General features: G+C 35.4%; 1 protein-coding gene across 1 annotated transcript; it reads right to left on the reverse strand.

Annotated features, from left to right (window-relative positions):
• Nucleotides 1-5579: 5579 nt before the first annotated feature.
• Nucleotides 5580-14580, reverse strand: EMB1579 (ATP/GTP-binding protein family). Its single transcript, XM_089608746.1, has 21 exons — nucleotides 14408-14580; nucleotides 14166-14267; nucleotides 13786-13989; nucleotides 13396-13683; nucleotides 13200-13303; nucleotides 12337-12996; nucleotides 12183-12228; nucleotides 11499-11591; nucleotides 11376-11431; nucleotides 10936-11041; nucleotides 10054-10265; nucleotides 9649-9712; nucleotides 9394-9567; nucleotides 9222-9249; nucleotides 8015-9120; nucleotides 7836-7910; nucleotides 7644-7718; nucleotides 7005-7547; nucleotides 6872-6913; nucleotides 6737-6799; nucleotides 5580-5875 (listed from the first exon to the last, which is right to left on the reverse strand). Exons 2-21 carry the CDS (start codon nucleotides 14247-14249, stop codon nucleotides 5783-5785), a joined length of 4116 nt encoding a protein of 1371 aa, XP_089464872.1. The 5' UTR covers nucleotides 14250-14267; nucleotides 14408-14580; the 3' UTR covers nucleotides 5580-5782.
• Between the last annotated feature and the right edge of the window lie 8287 nt (nucleotides 14581-22867).

A 22867-nucleotide genomic window follows, 5' to 3' on the forward strand; every position in this document is an offset into this window, starting at 1 on the left:
GATTGATCATAAAATCGTGAATTTTGTGACGGATCTGTCACGTGACAGATGTGTCACAAAATTTTGTGTCATGTGTCACGAAATGTATCATAAAATGTGTCACGAAACCCTTCAATTTTGTAATAGATTTCATTAAGGGTCTTACAGTCTTTTTTTCATTTTCATAAATTAATTCTCTATGGAGGGTTAGAAAAAAAAAAAGAAAAAAAAAAGGGACACGTGAGTGAGATAATGTAAAAGATTGGTCATAAAATCTTGAATTTCGTGACTAATCTTTCACATGATGAAACTAAAAACAAATTGTGACATGTGTCATAAGTCACGAAATGTATCACAAAATGTGTCACGAAATCTTTTAATTTTGTTACAATTTTATTAAGGGTCTTACAGCCTTTTTAAATTCATATAGCAATAGATCTTTCAAATTTTTATTTTTGGTAAGTGGCAACCAAATAATAATATTGTTGATAATATCCCGAAAACATATGAACCATGTCGGCCTACCTCGATCTACTATCATACTAAAGCAAATGTTGGCTTTAGCCATATAGAACCATATAATCACTTGGGCGGTGCAAAAAAACGGTGAAACGCTAAACCGAATGGGACCACTAGTTTCTAGACCAATGGTCCGTTTTTAAACGGTTTAAAATTTCACTAGACTGGTCAGATCGGTTGGTATTTTTTAAAATATCATGTGCTTTCTAAATTTTTTTAAAACTGCGGTATAAACCGAACAGGACAAGTTAGTCTTTAAATATATATATATATATATATATATATATATATATATATATATATATATACATATATATATATATATATTAAAAAATCAGTTTATAATGGTCCGGTCTAAAATGATCGGTATAAAATATACAAAAGTGAACCGGACAAGTTATTATTCAATAAAAATATAATACAAAATGGGTCGAAAACGGTCTGCTCTAATACAGTCATGTTTAAAACCGTCTAACAGTTGAAAACGGTTCGGTCTAAACTAATCTGAAACGGTCTAAAACAGACTATACCGTTTTAATCAATTTGGTCCAGTTCAATTCATTCTTATTTGAACCGGTCAAACTAAATACTTTTTAAAACCGTTTAGGTCGGTCCGGTTTGGTTTCTTGATCGGTTTCAGACCGAACTGGACTATGCACACCCCTAATAATCGTTACATAATAACTTTGTCGCAGCTAAATTGAGTTTTCAAAAACTAAAAGAAAAAACATAATTTGATACTTCATGAAGTTACATTTTAAAATTATTTAGTAGCAACTTTTGACGGCTAAATTCTAGGTTTATTAACCGATCCAAAATAGTCCCACTCCAAAATATTAACCGACTTTATAGGTTTATCGAGGAATTTGTAACCACCTTTAAAGGTGAAATTAGCATAATGGTTATATTTTATTTTTATTTTTATTTATATTGATGAATATCTTTGTTTCTTAATTAAGTTAATTCAGTTTTTTTATTATTTAAATATCATTTTTTATTCATATTTATTAATATATCTGATTCTTAACTAAGTTAAGGGAATTTGACAGCAATAATACTAATTTAGTGTCACTTACTGAAAATCAACCAAAAAATTTAACACATCTATTATAATAGACATATGCAAAGTCTAGCATACCCTCATTCATTTTCTTTCCATTTTCTATTCTTTTTCCTCTTTCATTTCTTACACATCTTTCTCTCTCTCTTATTTCACAATGCTCTCTCTAGAGAGAGAGAGAGAAGGTTGACAGAGTTGTTTCGTTCCATATAAGGACAGGGAAGCCTCGATTCTCTCTGTTATTCGATCCTAACCTAGGGGTTGAGGTCTAGAATAAAATATTAGGGTTCGAAATATTAAATTTCCTAAACTTTCTGTCTAGAAATTCTTGCAGAAAATTGCTCTCTTCTGAAGCGCGGTGATTATTCGTTTGGTAATGTTTTTAGAATAAGTTTAATACTTTTATAGAGCTATTTAAGAATAATTTGCATTTCAAGAGCTCTATGTATGATTAAACAATTAATTTATTTAAATTTCTCTGTTTGTAACACTATATTTGTCATCGCTTTTTTTTGTTATCATGATACAACAAGGCTTTCACGGCTTCCCATTAATCTTGTTGGCATTGAACTTTCGTCTCCTGATTCACTTGGTTTAGGTTTTTCTCTTCGCACCAAACTTTTGAAGTTTGTCGAAAGATTCTCTCCAGTTTTGTCTTCGATTTTTTGAAGTTCTCAGTTACTCAGTTAACCGAAAATCAATGAAAGGGGTCATAAAAGAGTGATTTTTTCTACTTGTCAATACTAAGCTTGAACAATAACTTTTGTGGCTCTTGGTTAATTTTATTGGTTATATTTTGCAATGTGATTAGACTGACGATTTGTAAGATGCAAGGCTAGAAATTGTTTCTCATATGATTATATAATACTTTTCGTTTCTTATGTTCAAGCAATTAAAAAGATCCAAACTTTCTTTGGGAAGTGATTATTTGTGCTTTATTTTCTTGACCTCAGTTTCAAACATAGAGAATGAGAAAATAAAGAAATCGTGGCATCTATCATGATGATATGACGGGACAAACAAACGCTCATTCGGAAAACGCTAATCACGGTACATGACCAAGAAGAGCAAGGGGAAGTTGGGTGGTGAATGTAGATTTTGATTAACGTTATTTTTTGGAGTGTCAAATACTCACGTAATTTTACAGATTGGTCACGTAATGTTACAGATTGGTCACGTAATTAAAATTCGTGACCAACTGATAAGATTTCGTGACTAATCAGTCACGAAATTAAAGAATTTCGTAACAAATAAGTCACGAGATTAAATCTATCATGAAATTGAGAACTTTGTGACTAATGTGTCACAAAATCATGTGTTTCGTGATAGATCGGTCATGAATCTCTGGATTTCGTGACAGATTGGTCATGAAACACATGACAGATTGGTCACAAAAAACAAGATATCGTGATGGATCGATCACGGAATTTCAAGATTTCATGACAGATGAGTCACAAAATTCAGGATTTTGTTACAAATGTGTCACAAAACACATATTTTCATGCCAGATATGTCACGAAATTCTTCAATTTCGTAATAGACTTGTCACAAAATGGTTATTTTGTACATTTTTTTCTAAATCTATAACCTGCACTACACACGGATTCTAAGAAGACAACACAAGATTTGATTAACGAATATGAATCCCAGATTGTAGCAGCATTACATATAACGGAAATTAACCAACACATCCTCAAAAGTGTAATCTCTTATTTTCATAATGTAGAATTGAATACATAATTGAAGGAACACTATTAGTATAAATACATTAGGCATCACGGCCAAACTAGAAAACCAACAAATAATTACAAAGTTGCAGGGAGAGAAGAGTGGAACCAACAGCCTTCAAAATTGTAACCGAAAGCCCCAATTACTCAACCCATCAGCTACAGAATTACACAGCCTATGAATCCAGCCAAACTTAACATCCAAAAAATTCAAAATTCATAAAACAAAGAGGATTCTCTCCAAGCAGGGAAATGATCTCTTTGCAGTAAAGAGAAGCTTGCGATCTCCTTCGAAAAATACGTTAAACCAGCCTTTTTGCCTCGTCATGAGCACCGTCATTACGACCGCCAAAACACTAGGAAAAATTTACACCATTAGCTTCGAAAAACCTTTGGATGCGACTAGTCACATCCTAAACGTTCCCGTGTTTTGGCATGATTGGGATTGGATGCGACTTGTCGCATCCAATAGTCTACTATCCCGCCAAATAAAATATGACGGAATAGTTTTTCATGCGATAATGGATGCGATCCGTCGTATCCAAAAAGTCGCATAAAAAAACTTGGACTATTGGATGCGACTAGCCACATCCATGGTCATCAGATGCGGACTATTGCAACAAAGCTGCATCCATTTTGACCATTGGATGCGACAAAAGTCGCATCCAAATGAGCTTCAGACCACACCACAACTCAACTAGACTTATAAATAATTCCAAAAGGCTAAATATTTAAACACTAATTCTCCATAATGAATACGTTGAACTCCATTTCAGCAAATCTGAAATTTTATTTCAAATTTGAAAGGATGACTAGCACTATGCTAAAATTCCATCAAGAAAGTTGTTATTCCCAATGTTTGCTTAATTAGAGGTGTTCGAACAATGTTTTTTTTTTTGGTACGACAGTTGGGTCGTGTTCGCAGTGACAGTGAAGAGTTGAACCAAAGCCATCGCCGAGTGAGCCCTCCACGCCGCCTACCGCTGCCATATTTCTCTACCTTTCTCTCAAACTCCAATTTTGACCGGAGAAATTGATGATGATGATGAACTATTACGGGTTTCGATTTGGGTTTTTTTTAGCCAAAAAAAAAAAGAGAAAAGATCCAAGCGTCTTCGAATAAGTGCCAAGCAACGACGATCCCGAACCCACACTCGTATCTCTTCACTGGCGGGGAGATCTGGAACTGGATCTCTGATCTCTGATGCCCTTCACAAAACATCTATGAATGCCCTCGATGTCCTCGTCGCTATGGCCATCCCTGTCGAGCTCTCTGACCGCGACGCGCTCACGAAATCGGCAGTCATTTCTCTGAACAACAAGGTCGTCTATCAATACTCAACTATCCTCGCTCCTCTTGCCATTGATTACATCCTCAACGTCATCGACCTGGCCAAGACCAAAATCGCTTGGAACCAGCGTCTTGAGGCACTGGTGATATCTCGCTGACGAAAGCCGCCGCCGAGGATCAGGTTCGGATTAACTCTTCTTTTTTTCCTTTTTCTTTTTTTGTTAGATTTAGGAGATATATTCGAAGTTGAAAGAGTAGAAGTGACGGAAAGAATGGAAAACGAAAGCAAAAAAGAAAGAATGATGTAAGAAATATATTCTCTCACCTCACTTTGGTATTTTTATTCTTAAGGCAGCTTTGCTGCTAGTGATGATTAAACTCATGACCTCTAAAAGTGTGGAATTACCAACTAAACTATACTAGGAACCACCACCTCACTTTAGTAGTATTTAGGATTAGATGTCAATTTTTGGATTTGATTCGTTTTTGGTACGTGCACACCAAATGGTATAATTGTTGTCAAATTACCTTACATTAAATCAATTTTTTTTTATGATTTTTAGACATCCCTTCATAGATTCCGTCATATTTTTTACACATTTTTATACCGAAGCATTTGATTTGGAAACAAATATGGTATTTGATTTGAAAACAAATATGATATAGGGCATACCACTCTAAAAAAAATTGGGACAAACATGTCCATTCCCCGATATTGATATACTTTTCTTCTAGTCTGTCACTTTCTAAGCTTTTCCGTTTGACCTTATGCTATTGACCTCAATTCTCATTTGCTCAAATAGTACTTCAATATTGACTATAACTAGGCAAGTTCAACTACAGTACATGCTAAACTTTGATAACATGCCTTGTACTTGGAGCGAAAAAATTGTTTGTTGTTTCCTTGACTGCCAAGTAATGAGGTTGTGGCCAAGATTAAGGTCATTATAGGTGCGAGATGAAGATCAGATTTTGACAGTTACTAACAAACAAAAAAAATACAAAAAAAAAAAAAAAAAAGTTCATAGGGAACTGTTGATATTCATAAACTCAGACATGCCTTGTACTCGTCACTTTAAATTTCTATCAAATTAAATGAAAAATTCATAATTCCATTAATAAATACATAGAAAGCCTAGAGAACGAAATAAAACTTAAGGAAAGGAAGTGAGCCCAAATAGTTAAAAAGAATTTTTCACTAAACAGTTATAGGTCGTCGGACATCCGAATGAGCTTACTGTAAAGGATCCGATCATCTCTTCCGGTATTACTCTCCAACAATGCACTCTGAACAAGTTCCTGGAGCAGCCAAACCAAATATTGTCCATGAGAATTTATAAATAAAAAAAATCAGAGACACGATCTTATGGAGAAATTTCATTTTCTAAACTCAAAAGTTATGGAAATATCTCAATTAGACCCGCTAGTTAAAAAATATCTAAAATTGGACTTTTGTACCAATTTTGGACGAAAACACCCTTAATTCAAAATAACTCATATTCTTCTCTCATTTTCAAATCATCTTCATCACAATTCTTGTCACTTTCGAATTGGTTGCGCTAGGATTAGAACTCTCGGTGAAAAAAATTCCATAGTTTTTGAGGGTTTCGGAAACTCGTCAGAACGTGTCGGAATCCATCGGAACTCGTCGGAACGTGTCGGAATCCATCTTTGGAGGTGATTTTTTTTTTTTTTTAAAAACTGGGAATTTCCGATGAAGATCATCGGAATCCGATGGATTCCGATGGTCTTCGTCGGAATCCATCGGAAATTCTCAGTTTTAAAAAAAAAAAAAAAATCACCTCTAAATTTCATTCAACTCAACCTTAAAAAAAAAAAAAAATAACCTCCAATTCGGTCGAATTTGGTGTGGTGGGCGTTGGAACTCGTCGGATTTGGTGTGGTTGGGCGTCGGAATGGGGCTCACGTCGGATTTGGTTTTCTTTGGCGTGGAGAGAAAATGAGAGTGAGAATGAAAGAGATGGAAAGAGATGGAAAGAGATGGAGAGAGGGTTTATTTTTGAATTAAGGGTATTTTCGTCCAAAATTGGTACAAAAGTCCAATTTTGGATATTTTTTAACTAGCGGGTCTAATTGAGATATTTCCATAACTTTTGAGTCTAGAAAATAAAATTTCTCATCTTATGAAGGGAGACTCACTTTGACATCTCTGTGGGAGAGAAATTTGCCTAAGTTGTGGATAATCAACCTCATATCTTCAACCTGAAAAAGAAACATTCATGAACATGTAACAAAATAATAAGCAAAAAACAAGAGTGGTTAAGGGTATATTACCCTGATAAAGCCTGCTCTTTGCCGGTCAAAGAACCTAAAGGCCTGTTTCAGATCAGAATCATATCATTAGTGCACATTTTTAACAAGATGCATAATAAGCATATCACTATATAGAAGTATCAAGTCAAAATACCTGTAATAGTTCCTTGTCTATAGGCGCTTTCTTTACAGCTTCCACTTTGTCCTCAACTTTCTTTGCATCGGTCTTGACCCCAGTCTCTTCGTGAGGCTCTTCTTTAACTGACTTGTCAGCTTCAAGTTTCTCTTTTGCGGGTTTATCATCAGATTTAAAGCTCTTCTCCGCAACATTGCTTTGGACAGAAATAGGTTCTTCTTGAGGTGTAGGGTCATCCATTTCAACATCTTCTTCTGGGTCTTCTTCAGGGTCTTCCTCGGGATCTTCCTCGGGGTCTTCCTCGTCCGATTCACTCTCCACTTGAGCCTCTTTGACTAGCTCAACTGATTTCAGCTCCTCTGCTTTGTTTTGGTCCTCTTTTTTATCATCTGGCTTTTCCTCATTCATCGGGTCAGATGCTTGAATAGGTTCTTTCTTGTCGGGGAGTTCGTCAGCCTTCTGGCGCTTAGTAGGCGAGAGTTTTTCATTTTCGCTCTCGGATTTCTCTTCCCTTCGCCTCTTTTGTTGAGACCTTTTGCTCACAAATTTCACTCGCAATTTCTGTACAGAAAAACAATAAGCGAAATATGTACGAGAAATATTTAGACCGTGATTAGAATTATGTATACACAGATGAATATAATTTAGTGGACCAACCTGTAGAAAACCTAATATGCGGCTACCCATCTGGTACTGAAACATTTCACAGAGTGTCTCCGCAAAGAGAGAGATCTAGAAAATAAAAGGGTAGAGAAGCCATTAACAATTACGAAACCCATCAAACTACTTGAAAACTACAATGTAATGACTTTGACAGTCCTATAGAGTTGGGATCCAAAAAAAGCAAACCTCAAATGTCGATTCTTCAACATCCTTATCCGAATAATCCAAGAGTGTCTCCAGGGCCAGTGACAACGATCTCATCTGAGAAAAATATAGACCATCACATCAAACTTACTGAAAAATAAACAAACAAGAACTTGAGAGAACAGGTCATCAAATTGATATTTTGGGTCAGAACAGCCTACCCTAGAATCCTTGCTCGACTTCGTTTGAAGAATAAAACCCGGGTGTCGAGGAGGCTCTTCAAACTTTTTCTTTTCTTTAACTTCTTTATTCGATTTGCTTCTAGACTCGTCCTTTTTAGATTTCTCTTTCTCATTCTCGTCTTTAGTTTTGTCATCATCTGCCGGTTTTGCTCTCTTGCTGTCACTGGTATCTTTCTGCGTTATTTTCTGCTTGTCATTCTGACTCACTTCCTTGGAACCAGAACCACTTTTCTCGTCTGTTTTTTCATTCTTCACCTCTACTTTGCTTGGATTTGTAATGTTTTCTCTCTTCTCATTAGCCTGTGGCTTCGACGCCTCGGTTTTAGATGCTGATTTTGTTTCAATCTTCTTAACATCAGCGGACTTAGTATCAGCCTCTGCTTTTTTCTTCCCAGAGTTCGGTGTTACATCTCCTTTATCGACTACATTTTTGTCTTTCTTAACCTCGGGACTCTCATCAGTAGACTGCGAACCAGCGATCTTTTTTTTAGGTACCTTCTTAATGATCTTCTTCTTTACAACCGTCTTCACAACCGGACCACTATTTGAATCAGAAGTATCCTTCGGTTTTTCCTTGGAACCTTCGATTTCCTTCTCGGGCTGAGCATCTTTGCCCTCGTTCGCGTCAGATTCAACCCCCTTTTTGGCAACTTTTTTTCTCGCAAAAGTTTTGACCCCACTAGCTGAAGCCGGACCGGGTTGACCTGAAATTTCAACGTTTGTCTTATCTTCACTTTCTTTTCCGTTCTGTTCTTTGCCCGTAGTGTCGTCTGTTTTCTTGGAAACTTTCTGTTTGACAACCTTCTTAATAATCTTCTTCTTTACAGGCTTCACATTAGTAGTTGGTGTCTGTGCAAGAGTAGTTTCTTCGTCATCTTTATCATCATCATTGACGACGCCTTCATTATTACCCTTCACCTCATCCTTCTTCTCTGGCCTGTCACTCGCTCCATTCCCCTTTACATCCTTACTACCATTTCTCTCCTTTGTCTCCGAATCTTTTGCCTTTGCAGAAGTTACAGAATCTTTCTTTTTTTCATCTTTGTCCACCCTTTTGACATCTTTTGAGGAATCTCCTTCTTTGTCTAATATATAACAAAACCCAAAATTGGGAGTTAGCTAACCTTACAGACTTAGAAGAAAATAATATAAAAATGTTCACACAAATAAGCAAAGACTTCAGTACCTTTAAGAGTATCTTTTTCCTTCAATCTCTGAAACATTGAACAAGTTACATATAGTTAATAAGGGATGTCAATTCCTAAAAAATCTGTCATTAATGCTAGTATATCACATTTATTTTTAACGATTCCTAAACATGAAACAGAGATATATGGTCAAGGCTATAAAGGTCGAACCTCTCTTCTCAAAAAGATACGATGTTCTCTTTCTGCAATGGTGTTTTGGTACGAAATCCACTGGTCTCGCCACGCATCCAGCGTAGGAAGACACTCTGACAAATCTGGAATAAACAGCACAGTGACCTCTTTATGGCTGAATAATCCATCCTTCCCAATTCTGTCATAGTGTATCTGTAAATTCAACCAGATGTTAAACTAAGCCAATGAAATTGAAAGTAAATACTTTCAACTAAAAAAAAGTTAGAAACGAACCTCAAGAAATCGATTCCAGTTCCGACAATTCTGAAGATCAAGCTGAGCAACCTCCTTAACATGTCTATAAAAAAAAAAAGTCATCCAGTTAATTTGTCAATTCAGAGAATGCATACCACGAGTAAAATTAACTTTACTTCATTTAAAATTTAAAAAAAAAAAAAAAACTTATTTAAAAGAATTTAAGATTTTAAAAAATCTTATCAAGTTGGGAGTTCAAAGAGGATGAGGAATCCTCAACTACGCAAGCACATAGGGCATAGTTTACAAATCAGATAATATCTAGATCACTAACTCCCGAGTTACAATGAAAATCCATAAAACCACATTGTACTAAAAAATCTTTCACCATTATTCTTCTCGGTAAGAACAGTAAAAATAATAAATAAAAGGGTAAACAATAACCTTCTTGCAGTTTGAATTAGTGAGGTATCATCAACTGATGGGTCTCCACCATCAATAGAATCCCATGGACCACCGATTGCCCGTAGAGCGCGATCTTTTTTAAGAACAGCAAACCGAAGGATGTTGTAGATATGTGGTGTACGATCATCGGAAATTCTTTCAGAGGAGAGCTCCTCTAGAGTATTCTTGCTCATTCCATTCATCAAGATAACCTGACAAAATGACAAAGAGGAACATAAGGTTCATGCCATAAATTCCCATAGACTCATGGCCTACAAGCATATAAGATTTTAACACCTTAAAAAAAATGAACAGAAACAACGAAAATGAATTTTGTTCCAAATTCTATAATCTAAATATAAAAAAAAAATTATAATTTTTATGATGTGTGAAAATAAAAAATTCTTAATCATGAACCACAAAGGCTCAAAGAGACCCAAGACAAAAACCAAACGATATTAATAAAAAAAATTTAAGAGAAATAGTCATCGTGCTTCCTCATACCCTAAAAAGCACACAATTGATCAAAGATACCATGAAGTGTAAACATACAGTTTAAAAATTGAATGCATTAGAAAATACGAAGAATATTTTTATCACATCTTATTGGGGCTACCAAAAAAAGGTGACATAACATAGGAATATGCAACAAATGACATAAAAGCTTGAAACTTGCTGAAACAAGATTATACTGATTACAATTGTACAAATATATATATACATATATATACATATATATATATATATATCCGAACCCACAGCAAGGATGGTAAATAAAACAAAAGTTCAATCTCTGCTGTTTGCATATACATTATAACTTCAAATTCATCCCCTCAATCGAACAAACTTGTAAATAACCGTTCAGAGTTAGAAAATTCTGACCTTTGCATTCCAAATTGTACTCCCATGACTCGTAGCAGGTACTGTCAGTTCAGCAGAATCCATTTTCGGTCCCACACCCTCTTCTTCAATAAAGTCATGCTCAAAACTGTCAAGAGGATCAAGAACAAGGTACTAAATAACTCCATTTAGTACACATAAATTAATTCATGTACCAAAACATATTTGGTTTGCAAAGGGCAAAGAAAGCTTTTACACCGAAGAAACGACCATATTAAAATATTATAACCGCCCCCAAGGTTTGTTTCTTCTCTATTTTCAAAAAGGGTAAAATATAATTAGAAGTAGAAAATTAAGAAAACATCAGAACATAAAAGCAAGTATCTGCAGAAGTAAACAATTCTGACAATATATACCCCACATCCTGATTGAAAAGAAAGAACTAACAAATACTAACCGACATAAAATTCAATACAGCATACCTGACCGGTGTGTGAATAGAAATTTTCAGATTCTCCTTTGGCCAGTATACAATAGCCTAAACAATTTAAAAAAAAATGTTAGGAAGTTATTAAAAAAAAGTTTAACAGTTCATATAGATAGACCTTTGAGAATTCTGGAGCTATGAACAGCCTTGGGTATCGTTTTTCCAAGGACAAATAATCCCTCTCCACATCAACGAGACTGGACGTGTAAACCTGCAATAACCAGAATGTTACCGATGCAAACGCCAGAAAATGTGACATTTATAGAGAGAAATCATAAAACATGCGATAACTGAGCTTCTCCCTGAAAGTTTCTTACAACTGCATTATGCATCTAATTTGATTGTATTTCCTAGACCATCCACAATGGCTAAGAAAGATCATGATAACGGTGTGTGTCGAGATATTTATTACATAAAGCCCATGAATCCCAAATTCTAAACATCAGCAACAGAAGGGGTCGAAATGAAAAGAAGATACAAGAAGGGAGAAAGAAGTCAACCAGAGTCGGGCGAATATGCAAGGAAAATGAACTAGACACGTAGAGGAGTAGAGGAAGAGGAGAATTTTAGGAAAAAGGAAATAGAACTGAGATGAGAATGAAAGCAACAACTGAACATGAAGAAGCGTGAAAGGAAATTCCCCAAAACAGTGAATTGGTAGAGCAGCCATGGTTGATTAGATCACAAGGCAGCATCGAAATTCCAGATTCCAGAGGAAAAGAACATATTTTGATTGGACGAAGAGGAGCGAGCACATTCATTGAAAGACAAATCTCTTGATTTTTTTTATTTTTTTTTTTACCTTGCAGACATATTCTCTCCTTTTATCTTTAGCCGGGGAACGGCGCCTTCAGAGTAACAGAACACCAAGTTAGTGACAAGTGGCTGCAAGATACACAAGCGCTATATTGCAGAAGAAGTTACTCGACGCAAAATTTGAAACAAAGAAGATCCACCTATGCGAAACCTCGTGCTGCGGAGAATCTCGCCGCAGAAGAGCTCTCCCGTCCTTCAACAGAGACGAGCCGCGCCGGTCTCTGGAGATTCGCAACGGGCTCCTCTCGCGCCGAAGGTCGAGCACGCGGTTTCGCTCGCGGTCCCTCCGCTCCAACAAGCGGTCCCGTTCGCGGTCCCTTTCGCGTTCCCGTTCGCGCTCGCGCTCGCGTTCCCGCTCGCGTTCCCTCTCCCTCTCTCTGTCACGGAGGCGCTCCCGGCGGCGCTCCTCCTCCCGGATCTCGAACTCCCGGAGGTAACTAGCCCTATCGTCCTTGCGTTCGTCGATCCTCGAGAGGCCTCCGCGGGGCAGCACGTTGCTTGGGTAATCCGAGTCGAGCGAAGAGACATGCATCGATTTTCCCGTCACGTAATCCCGGCCGGGGGGGAGACTAACTCCATAGCCGGGGTTGGAAGAGCTCTGTGCGTAGGCGAGATCGTCGACGTTCCTGCGCGGAGCCGCGCCGAGAATAGAAGGAGTGGGCGCGTGATGTGCGTTGTAAGAAGAAGAACTCAGCATCGATAAACCGCGAGAATCGCCGTCTATTCTTCCTCCCATAGACATGAGATCTTGCGGTGGGTGACGATTAGCAGCGGATCTTGCTGCAAGATAGTCAGTTTCTCTGCCAGAAATTCATTTGCTGCTCAGTTCTACTACAACATTTTACTCTATAATAGCTCGCCACAGGAAAACCCCGAGCCAATGTCGTAATGCTTTGGCACGAACAAAGTTCGTTTTGTTTTATTAATCAGTAAAGCAACCTAGTCGAACAAAAGCTTACTTGAGTGCAAATCAATCGAGACCGTACACATCACAGAAAAGTACCTGGGATTCCCATCAAGAGAAGACGATTGCAGTGATTGCTGTGATTTCAGCAGCTGTTCTTGACGAAGCATGACTGCCTGATCAATCCTTTCGTAAATCTCATTCTGCCAGACATTACAAGTGCATCAATAACAACAATCAAGCAACGAAAGAAAGAACAGAGAAAGTAAAAAAAATGACAAACACAGATTTTCACCTGTTGTTGATGAGCATAACTAACGGAATCAGCATATCTTCCGGCTGGCTCGGTCTGCATGTCTCTTCCCAAATACGAACCCTGGCGTTCTCCGTATTGCCTTCTGTCTAACCCGGGATAGTCAGAAACCTTCTCCCCGTATAACGGAGCACCTTTGTGACCGTACCCGTGACTCGAGGTCGGGACATATTCTGTGGATGAAAACTTCGGTGACTGAGACACAGCAGAGGCATAGCCAGCACGACCTTCTAACGCCGATGAACCCGTTTTCGAAGCTACTGCAGGAACCTGCAACGAACGATTAAAAAACAAAATTAAAGGAACCACCTTGACAAGAAAACGATTGAGAACAAGAAACAATGAGGGTTTTTTTTTTTATTCATCTATTACCTGAGATGCACTGCTCAAAGAAGACGATCCATACATGGAACTATATTGACTCCCGTAATGACCTGCGGTCGAAGTATTGCCTCTATAAGCACCGCCATCGGCTTCTGCAGAAGAAGCTAGCATGGACGAGTGCCGAGAGGCCATGGAAAGTTGAGAATTCCCATCAGGCCCTCCAACAGTACTTCCAGAGTAATTGGAACCCAACTACATAAAAGGTCACAGAAAAGTTAAGAGATTAAAAAAAAAGGCCATTTTACACAAAGGCAGTCAATTTAATGAAGAATTAAAAGTTGCGACTGCTGAAAAAGAACATGATCGATAAAATCAATATAGCCTTGAAACAAAAACTGATGTAAAAAGAAGGAAAAAACCATAATTACGTTTTGGCCATAACCAGATTGCCCAGGATAAGATTGTTGACCGTACGCATTATTTCCTCTGGAGGAATACATGTTCTTTCGCATATAGAACTATTACTGGTCCTGCAAGAAAGAAATACAGCGTCAAACCAATTTCGGATCTTTTTTGTTTTCTTGAAATCAAAAGCATCGGAATTTCGTTATCAAACATATAGAATCGAGCAAATCTGACGTGAAATAAAATCATCTCACTCGTTACTAACCTCACGAAGAGAAGGGGAATCGAAACCTAGCGAGAACAAAACAAATGAAGATGAGAAAAAACGAGCCTTTTTTTCGACCAGAGAGAGGAGAAAAACCCTAACTCTGAAAACACGACATAGAGACTCAAAATAACGGAGGACTCTTTAGATTGTATTTGTGTTCTTAGGACAAGAACAGCTTTCCTTCTCTTCTTACCCCTGCATCGTAAACGACACGCCGTTTAAGAACTTTTGAAGGTGAACCATTTTTGGGCCACTAATAACAAGTTGGGCTTCAATGAACCCATTATTTAGTTAGTTGAATAGTTCCACAAATATCCTATTTAAAGTACGATAATAATTCCGAAAATAGTTACATATCTAACCATCCCATAAATCATTTTGTTTTTTTAATTTTCAGGTGAGTTTGCCCCTAAATGAAACTGTAATCATGGAAAAAAAAAAATGGTAAATAGTAGAAAATAACATTGAAATAAAACTGTAAACTACAAGAAAATACTGTAAAAATAAATATTTATAAAAATATATTTTGAGAATTAAGTTTAAAAAAAATTATACTTCTAAAGTCATTTAGGGCCGTTTGATTTTGTATTCTAAATTTGTATTTTGTTTTTAAATTTTGTTTTCTTATTCTAATTTTAAATTTAAAAAACAGATTTAGAATTACGTCTCACAATATTTTAAAATGTTGTTTGGTTGTGTTTTACATTCACTTGTTTTAGAGTTTAATTTAAAATATAAAAGAGATAAAATAGAAAACACATTTTCATTATTTTCTGTTTTCTAAACAAATTTCAATGAAAAAGAAACATGATTCTAAATTTGTTTTCTAGGTACTATACCTAAACATGTTTTCTAAAAGTGTTTTCTAGAATTTAGAATTAGAAAATAGAAAACAAATTTGGAATCACAAACCAAACAGCCCCTTATATTCTTTTGGAGCAATGTTTCAAATGTAGCAGAGCGCCATCAAGACATCAAAGGTCACAGGTTTGAAGACATAACTTGAGGTACCAATTATTACACTAAATTTCAAAAATATCGGTCCTAAATTTTTACCTCCAGTATTCGTTGTGCATTCTCGATTTTACTCTTATCCTTCATTCTATAAACTCATTTCGTGGCATTCGTTAACCTTTTTTTTTACGGAATTTCCTCCTTATCAAACGGAATTGGCTTCAGCCATACGAAAATTCTAGACAGAAGCCAATACCTCATTTAAAACAAATAAATGTCTTACAAAATAACGATAAGTAGAAGATAAAACAAAGAAAATAAAAATGAAAAAGTTTTATTTTGCAGGATCCAACCCCGACAAAAACAACATTGGGCTCTTTCAACATATATCTTCTGCGAATCCTGACTCGAACAAGAACACTGTCTACTAACAGACAAAAGCTCGAATCCTACGCCAACCTGGGATGCTTTAGGTACTCCACATCGGCCAAAGAGACTACAGCGTATATGTCTCTCCAACCAGACAACCAATATATATTTTTTTTCCTCTATAAATTCATAAGCCAGGGTATCTAGATCATCTTGGTACTCCAAAAAAAACACATATTGGTGCACTAAACAACTACATAAACCGCCTGATAACAACTAATCTAAGATGCACCGGTTGCACTAGCAATATCATACAAAACAAACTAACTTAATATAACTACTAAAAACCGAAATCTAAAAGTAACCAAACGACAATAAAGAAAAACATATCTCAGTTCCAACGCAGAGCAAGACACGTGCCCGATCTTCGTCGCAAAAACTCACCGCCTCCAACGACGAGACCTGTGGAACCCCGAAACTTAGCCATTTCATAATTTAAAATTTGGTGTATGTGAATTTTATTTATGAGCTGTTTATTATGTGCTACTACTATATATGCTTTAGTTTGTTCCGTTGTTGTTTGATATGAGCTATTTTTTTAAGGTGTATATATAAATTTTAAGTTATATATGCATGATCGTTATGGGTATATGTATATATTTATATATTAAATATGTATGATGATATTATATAGGTCTTCATACACCTTTAGGCTGTTATATTACCATTAAAACATACTTTCTAAGTATATATATATATATATATATATATATATATACTTTTAAGATTTTTTTTAAATGTAGGATACTCTGCAATCACTGTAACCGACAAAAAAGGAGGAGGAAATATATACATTTATGTGTTATTTCTTATATACATGGGTATATTTATGCATAGACTTACCACTTTAGTATTTGTGTTTATATGAAATATATAAATACGCATGATATAGACAATACTGATAGATAATTTTTCCTAGTAGCAAAAGTTGACTTTTACATTTCTTTGTTTTTTCGTTACAATTAATGCTAATAGATTCTATGTAATAAGAAAGCAATTAGTACTTTTTTTTACCGATTTTATTTAGACCTTTGCTTCAGCCGATACAAAAAAAAATCAAAAACAGTTTCATTTTTTCAAAAATCCACTCTCTCTCTCTCTCTCTCTCTCTCTCTCTCTCTCTCTCTCTCTCGTAGAATCTCTCTATCTCCCCTCTATACTTTTCCCTATCAGTAAAGACAAACCCTAATAACCCAAATACTCAATATCATCTAATTTGTGGTTCTAAGAAGAATTTAGAGAAGTCTTTCAACGTTTTTTTTCAAGGTATTTTTCATGTCTTTTAATTTAATGGTAATGTTTTATTTTTATGTATTTCTTTCCTTATGATCATCAAAGAATATATTGTTGAAAAGAATTTTGGTGTATTTTAGAAAATGTTTACGTCTTATATACTTATGAATATTATTTTGATCCGTAATTTTTATACCGAAATATTCAAGATGTTATCAATATGTATTTTAAATTTCATAATATTTGGACGAACCGTTTTGTTTCTAAAAATCAATTATTATTAGTGCGCATAGTTTTTATTTCTGTTTCAAACAGCAAGGTTTTGATTTAAAATAAAATAGCTAACAAACAAATCGTGATTTGGAATTTTATACCCCAATATTCAACATGTTTCTTGTATGTCTTAAAAATCTTGTAAGTTTTGGATTAACGATTTATTTTCTAAAAATCAATTAAAATTCTTGCGCGAAGTTTTATTCCTGTTTCAAACAGCGAGGTTTTCTCGGAAATTATTTCTCTTGCCGAAATCATTGGGCGAAGGGTATTTTCGTCTTTTTACTACTGAGTATCATCTTTGTGTTTTTCCAGAACCCTGGCTATGTTTAGAATTGATTATTAGAACCTAATTGTCATTCTTTCATTTAGGTCATGATCCAAATACTTTTTCCGATCGTTCGATAGTTTAAAATCGCACGTTTCCAAAACAAGGTGAGAATAATCTCACTACAATACGGATTAGTTTAAAATTAATTATGATGTGTTATATGATTGAGTGTGATATTTCTTATATGCGTGTATGTTGTTATTGAGTGAATTGTGATTATTATGTTATGTCTTGTTATGATGAGTTTAGTACAACTTTGGCATAACATATTCTAATTATTAGCATGTTTTATTTATGTTTACGTCATATGTCATTTTTGTATGTAACGCAAATAATCAAGTGATAAGATAAGTAAGAGAGTCGTACCGCCTCGAGCTACGGAGGTATTAAGAGAATTCTCTCGAGCCGACCTACGGGCTCATAAAGGGAGTTTTCTCATATGATATGTTTATTAGATGGTTCAAACTATGGGAGGTCGCAGCCCCGTAGTTCGTTTCCAAAGTGTACACTGAAATTGGTACGACTACTCTAGGGCACCCCAGATAAAATATGATAAGATTTGTGATACGAAAGACCATGACACCGTTCGAACTAAAACACTAATTAATCGATCATGCATTGCATTACTAATCTTTTTTGTGAGTCATAGTTATTCTCGATGAGCGTTAGCTTATATTATGTGTATTCGTCCGTATTGTAGGTAAGCAACAAATGAACAAGTGAGGAGGGTGGATCAGAGGCGTTCGATGGCTAAGAGGTTGGGTTGTGGTTCCGCTCGCTTATTTAAAAGACTTCCGCTACGCAATTTTCTATACACTCAGTTTGAGATTTTTATGCTTAAGATACTTTCTGAATTAAGTATTTCTCTTATTTTCATCAAATGTTTTTGTAAGATTTCAAATGTTGGTTATTTTCAAAGTTGTTTTATTTTAAAGTCTAGACTTAATAAATAAATGAAATGATGTTTTTAAAAAAAATATATCCACGATTTTTTTCTAAGTAAAAGAATTAAGCTTAGTATGACGGTCCGGAAAGTCGGGTCGTCACAAGACCACCCGGATACGGAAACCTGCAAAAATCTTTGCGAATGGCATCTCGGGAACTCCCCCGAGCAGCAAAGTTGTCGACCGAAGGCAGCAACGATAACCGGAGAACCAGTGTGAAGCACAGCTTTTCCTCGACGAGACATACCGGAAAGCAGATCACTTCCAGAGACGAGATCCCAAGGAGACGAGACCCACTACAAGCTTGCGGAGTGCGTCTCTCGGTCTTCCTTGCGCGACGAAAACGACGACACTTTCATTGGATAGAGCTAGAGCTCAGCGTGAGGAACGGAGCTTCCACGACGAAGGTCACCGGAATAAAAACAGGGCAGACTGGATCTGAAAACACAAGCTAAGTAAAAGAGAAGAAAATGATATCTTGAAAAAGACGTGCCACCCCCTCCCCATCACGACCTCATCTTCGAAGAGCGAGACCGGTGCCGAAGACGGCTAGGGGAGGGGCGGCAAACTAGGTCAAAACGAAAGAGGGGTTTGAAACTCTAGTTTTATAGAGAAACTCATTTCTAGAGAGAAAAAAGCTTCGAAGAGCGAGGCCGGCGCCAAAGACGGCTAGCGGAGGGGCGGCAATCTTGGTCAAAACGTAAGAGGGATTTAAAACTCTAGTTTTAGAGAGATAACTGATTTCTAGAGAGAGAAAAGCCTTTTTCATGAGAATTACAGAGATACTACACCCATATTTTTGTGGAATTCGTTAAATTGTAATTGGTATTAATCTCTTTATCCCTAAACGTTTTGACATGATATTTGAAAACATAGCATGAGAGAGATTAATATTAACATAAAATGAAGTGGGTTTGGAAAAATTGAATATATAATTTTAGGGGGAAATTAAAAATAATGATTTATTTATGTCCTTACTTATCACATTCTTTTGCATTTTGAAGTTTAAATGTCAAATAACAAGCATCATTACGTAGGATCTATTTGGCACACCATCTGGACTGGTCATCTCATCCGAATTATTCCATTATAACTGGACATCCAAACTGTCCATTTGAAATGTCATTCAAAAAATTATATAAAAAAGGCAATTCAAAAGGAAATCTGATAAATAAGCGTGCAGTTATCACCACATAAACAATATATGATGTAAGTAATGTAAAAATTAAAACTCATGTTATTGAAAAAATTATCATAATAAACCTGATATTACAAAATACACAATTTTTCATTTTTTCCCCAAATTTATACATGTATATTTCATAATAGATTATTCATTCAGATTTTGTCATCCATACACGTTTTACGTGAAAATTAAAAATAATAAACAAAACTAAACAAGGTTGTATAAATCAACTTAAATAAATTATTTTCAATGTCAACTAAAAAGCATAAAATTTGTACTAATGACGTTTATTATAATTTATTTTTCTGTTTACATAAGGCAGCGTATAAAAATGATATATCTGTAGATTTTATGTTGATAATTTTGGTTCATTGGTATTTTGCAAAATCTTTCAAAAATGTCGAGAACAAAGTAGTTTGGTTATTTAGCTACACTACCTTATTATTAATTGAAAAAAAATTAAAATTATTGTGATTAAAAGTTTACAAAATCGTTCAATTGATATATATTATATGATTATATTATTCAAAAAATCACTAAATACATTTTAATAATGCTATTTAAATTATAAAAGTATCGTCATACTACTATAAATGTTGGATTCTACAACCCATTTTCCACAACGCTTACGGCTAAGTATTATAGAAACAAGGGATTCTACAACACTTAAAATAAGTGTTGTTGAAATTGGGTGTTTCTACAACGCTTTTGGCTAAGCGTTGTAAAAACTTGGTGTTTCTACAACGCTTACTATAAGTGTTGTAAAATTTCACATATTTCAGATTTTCCACAACGCTTACACTATCCGTTGTAGAATCCTCGCCGCGGTGACGTGTGTTTTCCGTCGCAGTGAAATCCTTCTACAACGGATAGTCTAAGCGTTGTGGAATTATGATATTTAATAAACCTCGCTGCGGCGAAATTCCTTCTTCGCTGCGGAGACCTCCTACAACAGATATCAAATCTGTTGTAGGATAATCTCGCCGCGGCGAAGTTGTTTTCTCAACGCGGCATGTTCAACTCGCCACGGAGAGAAAGATACCGAGATCAAACACTTTTGCAGAAGAGATTCTCGCCGCAACGAGGCCTTTTTACAACGTATATTTTTACAACAGTTCAAATATCTGTTGCATGAGGTTCTCGCCGCGACAAAGAAGGATTTTCGCCGCGGCGAGGTTTCACGAATTTTTAGGATTCCACTATAAAAGGCAAAACTCAGTTTTTTCAGTTTTTTCTTTGACCCAAAGCCGAGATAGTACTTTTCGACCGATGTCTATGAAGATCCCGCTGCCCAAAACTCGTCGCCACATGCTCGCCGCCGCTAAATCTCGCTGCCATTCCCTTTCGCCACGTCCTCGCCGCTATCCTCTCTCACCACGTCTTCGCCGTCGCTAAATCTCGTCACCATCCCCTCTCGTCACATCCTCGCCGCCATGGCTGACATGAAGTTCAGTAGTTTAATTTAACTTATTATGTGTGACTTATAGATAAACATTTACAATATTTAATTCATCTTTTAACATATTCAATGATCTCAAATATCATATAAAACAAATAAGTCTTTATATTATTGATAGTATATTTTTTATCATTGTGAAAATTTATAGTAATAATATTTCATAAAAAAAAATCAACCATACATTATAATTATTACACCATAACTTAGTTTTAAGCTCATGTAATTTTAGTACATTTATTTTTTATTAAAATTATTAAAAACATAATCAAATAATATATTTGAGAAAATTTAATAAATAATAACTAATGAGTCTGTTTGGCACATCATCTCAACAGGAAATCTCATCCGAACTTTTGCAATATTAAAATGGCTATTTGAACTGTCCATTTGAAATATCGTTAAGTTACGTAAAAAAGGAATTTCAAACGGAAAAATTGATTAAATATATATCGAATAGCCAACTATATGCCGAACAAATATGTCGTGGCAACTTTGAATGAGAAACGAACATGACCATAAGTTAAGGTGTGATAACCCTTGAACAGAACTGAGAAGATCGGAGAAGTTAGCGCACATTAGCCAAATTGGCCACATAAGCCAAAGCAATTATCAAAATAACTTTCATGCACACGAAATGAGCAGTTATCAGTATGATTGTCAAAACGTGGGTCTCCTCAACACACGTTATAGACAATATAAGCACTATATACGAATATCAAGAAGGTGGAAAAAGGGGCTCTCGTTTTTTTTTAGACCCGCAATGCTTATCACCTATCATCAGCGTTGCCAATATTTATTTATTTTTCTCTTTATGACTCGATTCGTCTATTATATGGATAATCCGACCTAAATTTTTATGTATCCTTCATATCATGTTATGCATACATGGATTTTTGCTGAGACAAATGTTATATTTACTTTTGGGTCCATTAGGTATATAGCTAACTTAAACGTTTGTTTTTGCAAAATAGTCAATGTTTCGTAAATCTTAGATAAATAGTCATTGTATTTTATTTACACTTATTTACAAGCGTCTATTTAGAAAAAAAAAATACCCATAAATTCTAAAAAAAAATTGAACTTATTTATGGGTATTTTTGTAAAAATACATTTGTAAATAAAATACAGTGGCTATTTATCTAAAATTTACGAAACGTTGGCTATTTCGCTAAATCCAAACGTTTAAATTGACTATTTTACTAATTTTTTGTTTATTTTTTTACATTAATATTATTATAACTTAATTTTTCATATATTTCAGATAACTTTTCAGAGATCATCTTGAATTTATCCAAGTCATGTAACTCCACCGAGTGGCTATTATTGCCAGATCATTCTAGGCCGCTAGATAAACTAATGACCGGAATCTTCTTGTGGCATACTATAAATTAATGACATGGTTCTGATCTTCTTTTGAACGATCATTTTTTTATTAATTATTTATTTAATTTTAGATATGATCAAAACTTGAGACTAAGACACCAACTCATAAGCCATCTCTCACTATCAATGGAATCGTTAAAAACGGTATCAAAACATGCTTGCTGTCTACACATAAATGGTTGAATTAGTACAATATTTGGCTAATTTCTTTTTCCTATTAATTGTTCGTCTTATCTGGTTGACTTTCAGTGACCAATCTTCCATC

Source organism: Urtica dioica, chromosome 3 (genome assembly GCF_054948205.1).
Source record: "Urtica dioica subsp. dioica isolate 48M chromosome 3, U.dioica_male_clone48M_v1_H2, whole genome shotgun sequence".
Classification (NCBI taxonomy): Eukaryota; Viridiplantae; Streptophyta; class Magnoliopsida; order Rosales; family Urticaceae; genus Urtica; species Urtica dioica.

Coding starts and splice junctions, on each gene's coding strand:
- EMB1579 (XM_089608746.1), bottom strand. CDS start 14,249: ATGCGAAAGAACATGTATTCCTCCAGAGGAAATAATGCGTACGGTCAA. Junction 12,229..12,336: donor CAGCACGAGGTTTCGCATAG/GTGGATCTTCTT, acceptor GTTACTCTGAAG/GCGCCGTTCCCCGGCTAAAG. Junction 11,042..11,375: donor TCTATTCACACACCGGTCAG/GTATGCTGTATT, acceptor TCCTCTTGACAG/TTTTGAGCATGACTTTATTG.